Below are 8611 nucleotides of genomic sequence, written 5' to 3'. Positions count from 1 at the left end.
TCGAGTTGATGGATGTACCTGTGTAAGCTCGGGTTTTGTTTGATAATTTGGAAAATGCAAAGATTTAGGGATTTACCTCCACCGTTTTTCCCACATAAATAAGGAAATCTCCAGACATTCCCGAGTCCAATGGCATATCCCACACACGAGAGGAGAAAGTCAAATTTTCCTCCCCAGGTTTCTCTCTCGGGAAGATCCTTTTTGGTCTTCTGGACTTTGACCACCAAGGTCTTGGGTTTGTCGTTGGTGGTGGCGGGCGCGTCGATCACTGCCTCAGTGAGGACTAGTCCGTCCGAGGCTTTGGTTCCGTTGGTCGCCATGGTGCTTCAGACGTCTGATGTAATCCAGAATAATGCGCGAGGGGATTCAGCAGCAGTCCGAGGTGACAGCAGCGTCTCTCTCTGGTACCCAAATCTGTCGACAGGGTATCCGATAGTCAGCCGGAGCCTCGATGTCTAGGAGGAGCACTAAAATGTGAAACATATCAGATGTTAAATGAGCCAAACGTTGTTAATGGTTAGTTGGTTGAAGGATTAACCAACATCAATTAAGCGATAGGCGACCTGCCATGTTTTACCTGACAAGAGGATCATTAGACTTAACCCAACGTACAATTCAAATAAAGACTTTAAATCCAAATACACAAAGAAAATGCTATTTGGAAAGCCCTTTCCCTGTGCTGTAGGCCTGCGTTGGTCGAGGAAAGCAATTGAAGTCTCTAAAAGGACCTTCTATCGTTCCGTTGAAAAATCAATGATTTCTTTAATAAGGACTCACAATAAGGAGATCTGTAAATAAATCAAGTTAACATAATCCCAGGGAAAAAATGTACGGACTAATTATCCGAGTGTAGCATCACTAATTGGTTTATATTTTAGACATGCTTGCGCGCAACGAAAGTTCGCCTCTTATCCCTGAATCCTAATTCCAAAATGAATTATATCGTCTCTTGCTTTTTCATAAAGAAAACTATTTCTTTGTAAATATAAAAAAACGAGTGCCGTCTCCGATCTTTCTCTTCGTTCGTGCGTAATCATGGACAGCATATAACTATACGAATCCGTACCTGGCCTTTGTTCCACACTAAAAAATTTTGCAATGTGTTCAGATTTTGATGAAAGAGCCTCACTCCAACCTCCCATACTCAGAGACGCACATAGAATAATCCGCACCGAACCATCAGATGAGCCTGAACGCCAAACGATGCGCAGCGCGCGGACATCGACGCGCGTCTGGTGTTCATTTGGTAAGATTTGGTTCCCGAATGATGTAGGCCTTTTGTATTTAAACGTTATTCAAACTTCGCTCTTGAAAGATTTATCGATTATAATCGTAACACTCGTTTTTTATAAAATTGCATTACTTGAACTACAGGCGCAGTTTGCGCTATTCCCAACATCTCAAAGCCAACATAGCGCGTTTACGTACCAAACTGTTCTTTGTGAAGGGACTGTAAAACAATAACGAAACCAAAATCCTCACACGATATCAAAAAAATTCTGATTTAAGAAGAAGAAAAATAGTGCTCCCTGTGCGAATCGGTTGTTTTTTGCAAAATTCCGGCTGCCTCGTAGAAAAAAAAGTTATTTCCTTTATTGATTCAGACCAAAGTACGAAGCTCTCCAGTCGAAGGATGTCGAATCAAACTATTATCCAGAGGGTCGACCGTGGACAGAATGCGTTGTGGGTGCGTGGTGCTGTCCAAAAAGCGGTGCTGAATGAGAGGAAGGGGGACGCGGCGGGGAAAGGAGCTGCTTCGCCTCACGCCAGCCACAGTCTAAGTCGAGCGAGCAGGGACGTAACATGGAACGCGGGGTCTTCGCTCTCATCTACATAGCGTCAATGTCACCTCAAAGTCGACCCTCCCCACAGCCACCATTTCCACCACTGAGATCGCAGTGGGCGCGAGAGGGGGGACATCCTCTTGTCTCAAGGTTTTATATCCTTACAGCTTTTTTTTTTTACATCAGCAACTTTTCCCTCTCTCTCTCTCTCTCTCTCTCTCTCTCTCTCTCTCTCTCTCTCTCTCTCTCTCTCTCTCTCTCTCTCTCTCTCTCTCTCTCTCTCTCTCTCTCTCTCTCTCTCACTCTGTCCCTCTCGCCCTCTCTTTCTCACTCACTCAAGGGCCACGCGTAATGTAATGACTTTACATTTGCCATTCAAGGGCCCTCGATACAGGCAACTTCTTAGTGTAAACCTTGCCTGCATATTCGCCCTTCATCTAAACTTTATACAATTTGATTTGATTTGAACATGCATGATTAAGTTAAAGGTCACATCAGTCATGCACCTTCATGCCACTCTGCAAACACCCAGAATTGAGTTTGAATTTAGAAAAGATTGCTTAATTTGATTTTACACGTTAACTAGACAATCAACGTTTAACGTTGAATATAAATGCAATACATTTCTATTCATCCATTGGGTAGGAGAATGAGTTGGTGCAGCAATATATTCTGATTCAATTTCTGAACACACTTAAATAATTCATGATAAAATATGGTTGTATTAGAAATTGGTTCAACTTCATCCCCTCCAACGCTGCCAGAGCCCTGAACAAGATAACAGGGCCCTAGTCAGTGCAGACAGTGGGGCTCTTTGCGTCTAATCCTCTTGTTCCGCTTTCCCAGAGCTGAAATGGCCGCATGAAACAGGCCACAAGATGTGCAGTCTGATCAAACTGTCACCAGTGTAACTATTTTACTATTCAGCCATTTAACACGACACTCGCCACCTCTATTTTCATCTGTCTTTTAGATACGTGTCTTATGACAAGTGGACAGGGGTCAGGGTGTTACTACAACCTAGAGTACGGCTGATCCTGGGCTCGGGAACTATTTCAGTTGCTGGAGCCAATTCAATTACTTGAAATGTTCTTAAAAGAGTTATATCAAATCATGTATCGTTCTCATTCAACCTCTTAAGGGAAGATGTTCATTCGTTGCGATTTAGACATGGCCTTTTGGCCTGGAAGGAATGATACTTCATAAACCTTCTGTAATTTCATTATCTACTCTGATTGGCCATTATGGCCAAGCATATTGAGCTGGACATTACAAGTAGCATGTATCAGAAACGCATACTATATCTGGTGTGAAATTATATTACATTATGGTATTGAATCGATATGATCCGCCTTGTTGTTCAGCCACATGCATCTGGAAGTGCCGGTGGATCCCTAGCTTCCTGGCCCCTGGACTGTTGGAAATAAAGAGCAGTTTAATAAGAGTCGTTCTCCTAATGACATTCAAACCATACCCCGGAATCAGCGATGTCATCGTCTCCTCTCCAAAATAAATCGACCCTTTAGAGTTTGGTACCAGTTCAATGGGGACAATTAATGTGCTCATGGCCCGTACAATATGAACCCACAACATGTGTGAAAAGAGAAAGGGAGAAGCAAAGACAGAGAGAGAGATAGAGAGATAGAGAGAGAGGGAGCAAGAGAAAAAGAGTGAGATGCACTCTTAAGACATGCACTTTCTTTTTAGCTATCAGCATAAAACGCAAAGAATGGGTCAGTGCATTTTCTCCAAAAGAATATTTAAAAAAAAAAGTCCCTGTCTTTGCTGCATAACCCATTTCCTGTGACTCCACCGTCCCATTTCTCTCCCTCTCTCTCTCTCTCTCTCTCTCTCTCCCCCCTCTCCCCCTCTCCCTCCCCCTCCCTCTCCCTCTCCCTCTCCCTCCTCTCCCTCTCCCTCTCCCTCTCCCTCTCCTTCTCCCTCCCTCTCCCTCTCCCTCTCTCTCTCTCTCTCTCTCTCTCTCTCTCTCTCTCTCCTCTCTCTCTCTCTCGCTCTCTTCTCTTCTTCTTTTCTTCTTCTCCTCAATCTCTATATTCCCTTAAATTTGCCCCTCGCTCTCATCTCTCTCTCTCCCTCTCCTCATCACTCTCTCCTCCTCTTTTCATGTTCTGTCGGCTGTGCAACGCTTGCTATACTGTGCAAACCCTGCGGATGGAGGAAAGCTGCACCGCCACCACCACCACCACCACCACCACCACCACCACCACCACCACCACCATTGCCACCGCCGCCACTACCACCACCGACGCTGCAACCGCCGCTGAAAGAGCTCCAAAAGAACGCCCAGATGGTGAACCAATGAGGGGTGAGCTAACCTTCTAACGATACTAAATGAAAACGTAGCACTTCCATTCCCAGCTGGCTGAGTGGCCCGCAGGCCCCGGCAGCACCTCAGATGTGCCAAGTGTCTCCCGCCTGCCACTGACTCCACACTGGGAGCATATCTCAGGTTCTGTACTGGAGGAGAGCGGGTGGAGGGGGGGGGGGGTGGAGGACGTGGGTGGAGGGGTGAGTGCGGGACGAGGTGGAGGGCTGGTCCCACCTGATGGTAGAGGCCTGTGTGCATTGGGGCTTGTAATTGCTGTTAGGGGAGGCGGTAGCAGAGGTTATACAGTGCAGGCGCACGTGCACTGCACTGCCCACACACACACACATGCACGCGTGAATATGTACACAAGCCCACACACACACACACACGTGCACGCGTGAATATGTACACAAGCCCACACACACACACATGTACGCGTGAATATGTACCCAAGCCCACACACACACGCGTGCACGCGTGTGCGGGAAGGCGGGCAGCTGGCCCTGTTTCCTTTTTATTTATTCTGCTCAGACACATGAGGACAAATGTAATGTGATGCTTTCTGGCACTAGCCACCATAATTCAGGGTTTCTAAGTATTGTACAGCTTCATGAATGAGGGTCTGGACGGTTCACATCAATGAAGCCTTTACAAGGGCAATCCAACACCTACCCAAACACTGAAAGCAGGGGGGGGAAGCGAGACAATGAGAGACACAGGGAGAGAAAAAAGAGATCGGGGAGAGGGGAAGTGAGCAACAGTGAGCCTAGTTTTCCCATTTCCCTGAATCCTCCCCCCCCAAAAAAAGCAAAACCTCCATCCATCGCCCATCCATTCATCATTGGGGGTCTCTGGGAAGAGAAGAAGAGAGAGAGAGATAGAGAGAGAGAGAGATAGAGAGAGAGAGAGAGAGAGAGAGAGAGAGAGAGAGAGAGAGAGAGAGAGAGAGAGAGAGAGAGAGAGAGAGAGAGAGAGAGAGAGAGAGAGAGAGAGATGAGAGAGAGAGAGAGAGAGCGAGAGAGAGCGGGAGGGAGATTGGTTTGGTGTCAGGATCACTTATGCGTAACACTGCGAGACCCCTAAAGAATGTGTCCGTCTCTTCATTGGTAAGGCAGTCAGGTAGGCCGCTGGTAGGCCTCTTCAGAAGGGACTGGCCGCTGAGCTTCCGCCCCATGTGAATGGCTGGAGACACAGTGGCGTGTCTGTTGCCGGGCGATCCACATTAGGAACTCGGGGCGCGTTCCGACACAGAGAATAGGGTGGTAACACACAGGGCCGGGGCAAAACAAACACTGGCCCTCTTCCCTCGCCTCGCTCTTCTCACAGCCAGGCAGGAATGTCAGAGTACGATCGCGGTCGAAGAAGGAGGAAGGAAGCCTCCGGAGTTCTCCAGCGTCAGCCCACTGTATTTCAGAGAGTGATGTCATGCTCTGAGGTGAGACTATCCTAGTGAAATAGCCTTTTGTTTGAAAAACTGTAAGACAAAATGCACAATGAGCAACTTTCGTTGTTTTTTTTATACCGTTTGGCTCAGGGCCAAGCAGAGTGGCCCACTTAAAAGCCCCCTTTCGCTTTACTTTGAAATCAATTAGTATCGTGCAACAGTCATGGCTCCCTCTTGTCAGCGGGGTTGTCAGGCAGGGGAAAGACGGATAAAGACGCGCGCTGAACGCTGAATGCCGGGGAAACACAGCGTGGCATTGCTTTGACCCCTGTCATGATTTATCAGGACAAAAGAGTGTCACATGTTCCACAACTTTGCCAGGGTTCAGCAGAGGACCATACAGTACATGACATCCATAGACTGTACTAATACTACACACCTACAGCAAAGGTGTGGTTCCTGAAAACAACACGCACACAAAAACAACACACAGAAGCAACCATGAATAAGAATGAGTCAAACCATTCAACCTTAAAAGAACTGAAGCAGCCTATTAGGAGCGACACCCTCTCATGGGTGCTGCGGGTTGGAGCTCTTCACCGGCTTATGGCAGGGCCCTTTAATTTATCCATAGCATCAGAAGACACGGCTCGACGTGGAGCTGGGCTGCACAATGACAATGCATTTAACGTCAACAACAATAAAACCACATCAGGCTTTTTCGTGTGTCATAATATTCCTCACCTATGGACGACCTCACCTGCGCTCAGCAGCATCAGAACACCAGGGTCTGAGGTCTCGGGCCGGCACGCGTGTCTGCCTATCGCGTGTCTAAACCAAACGGCTTTCTTTGAGCTCAAAGCTGTGCCAGTTTAGGGCTTAGTCTAGCCTACTTTCCTCCGACGTCCTTTTGTTTACACACCAATGAGACAATTGAATTATTAATATGCTAATTAATCCCGATTTACATATTTGTGTTCATATCTCACTTCAGGGGAAGGGAAAAATAACGGATCAGACTGGCTGTAATTTCCTCTCTGTCTTCCCTCCTAATTGATTATACTCTATTTTGACGATAGTGAGTGTTTCTTTAATCATTGAGATATCGATTTGAGAAGGCGCCTTATGTTTTTTCCGTGCGTCAATGGTACACAGAGAATTTATCCTGAGTATTCTGATATATACTCAGCATATATTCAAATCTATTGGCCTCTATATGCCGTGGCTTGTAGGCGACACGGTTGAACCCTTAGCTGTACTGTATTGAATAAGATACTTATTATTATATACCATTTAATCAAACATAGCAAACATGTGTATGTACCGTGTATGTTATTTGCAGGTACCAACATGTAACAAGGTCCGGTGCACACTCAGGCTTACAGTCACATGAAAAGTCCTTCACAGAGGCCCAGACACTTGTCCATAGCTGTGTAGGAACTGATTTAACCAAAAGGCCATATTATGGAAGGTTCTGCATTTGTTTGGCTGCTGTTGCATGTGCTAATCAGTCAGTCGTTTTTTTTAATCAAACTTTCAACATACATTCAATTGTTTTTAGAATATGTGTGTTGATATTCATTTTGATCAGAATTATTATTTATTTATTTTCACACTGAATTATGAGTGAATGTTCAGCTTTAAACATCGGGTCGAAAACGGATATGTATGCGTGGTTGATCTGATCTCGTCAGCGATATAACACATGCTATGATTCATATTTGGGTGGTTCTATAATTCACACAAACATACACACACACACACACACACACACACACTTCACCATTACAAGATTAACCAACGAGGAACCAGAGCAAATACCCTTCTCTGTGTCATCTCTGCCTGCTCTGGTTCTACATGGCGAGGCTTCTTGCAGAGGTTTGCTTCTCCTCAGTCAGCGTAATGGAGACAGACAGAAAGTGATCCAGCAGTCAGAGCTAATATTCAGACTTAATGGCTTTCTGAGAATCTGCACCCAGAGTCTCCCAGCCTCCTGGCATATGGCTGCTCTGCTCCCACTCCGCAGAGCACGAGAGAGGGAGCCTACAGCGACGGCGGTGCCCATAAAACACTGTTCAAATGCGGCCGTGTTCATTTCACACCACACTATTAAAAAAGAATCTTTGAAGTGTGTGGATTTTGTTGATTTTGTTTTGGTTTTTACAACTTTAGATAATTGACCCGAAACACATCCAGTGTCCTCAACACGCAATTAAAGTGAATGGTGCCGTCGACAAAGAGCAGTTTTGCTCCACTGCTCGAGCACAGGATCAAAAAGAAAACAAAGCCATCTTGAGGAGAGACAGAAAGACAAATCAGACTGATTGAAATTCACACAGCCGTTTACATCGCCGCGCTGATTTCTGCAACCCTACACAGATGTGTTGCCAAGCAACAGTGAAGCTGTCCGTCAGACTCTAGACTGCTATTTTGGACGCTTTCACATCCATGCCGAGAGCTCGGCCAGGTCACTTTGGATCAGTGCGCGTGTCTGGGACCAGGCTCCCTATTATACACACGGGGGGGGGGGGGGGGGGGGGGGGCGGGATACTATTTTTAGCGGTTGTTGTATTTTTTCAATGTTTATTGTTTGAGGTCCGTATGAGGACAGAACCCAAACCCATCCAACCTTTTAATGTTGTTTTTTTTATCCTAGCTTTCTACAGCCGCCGGACTGACAGGGGCTGTGAGAGGGCGCTGAGGGTCAGGTCAGGCCCACGGTGGGGGCTGACACTGACACTGGAAGGTGAGGGGCCAGACGGCCTGGCCACTGTAGCCATCGGGGTGCGTCTGCCTCTCCTCTGGGGCCCCGGCCTCAGCAGCTGCCGTGCTATGCCTCATTGGCTTTAATAGAATCCGCATTATCAGCCCTCAGATGAGGGTTCTCGGGGGTTAATAGGAATTTGGCTGGCTCTGACAATTGCTTTGTGTTTGTTTCACACCTAAAAGGCTGCAGGTTTTTCCATTCGTTGCATGATTGAAAAAAATGCAAAGGTCTTGTACGTAACAACTAACAATTATAAGCGATTGTGTTTAGTTCTCTGTGTTCAGTTCTTGGTCGTGGATTCATTTGATGTTCTATGTCCGCTTCGAACGATCACAGAATGTCAACAT

At 46.4% G+C, this 8611-nt stretch overlaps 1 protein-coding gene across 2 annotated transcripts in view; it reads right to left on the bottom strand.

Moving 5' to 3' along the window:
- slc6a1b (solute carrier family 6 member 1b) overlaps positions 1 to 1928 on the bottom strand; it is a 14299-nt gene extending 12371 nt beyond the window's left edge. The window contains exons 1-2 of one of the 2 annotated variants that reach the window (XM_030375335.1): positions 1429 to 1928; positions 77 to 467 (exon numbers count right to left, since the gene is read on the bottom strand). In XM_030375335.1, coding sequence (XP_030231195.1) covers positions 77 to 320 — 244 coding nt within the window. In that variant the 5' untranslated portion in view covers positions 321 to 467; positions 1429 to 1928. Of the gene's footprint in view, positions 1 to 76; positions 468 to 1066; positions 1166 to 1428 lie in introns of those variants that run through there. The other variant, XM_030375336.1, reaches the window with a different exon arrangement.
- Between the last annotated feature and the right edge of the window lie 6683 nt (positions 1929 to 8611).

This window comes from Gadus morhua, chromosome 13 (assembly GCF_902167405.1).
Source record: "Gadus morhua chromosome 13, gadMor3.0, whole genome shotgun sequence".
NCBI lineage: Eukaryota > Metazoa > Chordata > Actinopteri > Gadiformes > Gadidae > Gadus > Gadus morhua.
Note: the sequence above shows the minus strand (reverse complement) of the source record. Positions and strands in the feature narration are given on the sequence as shown.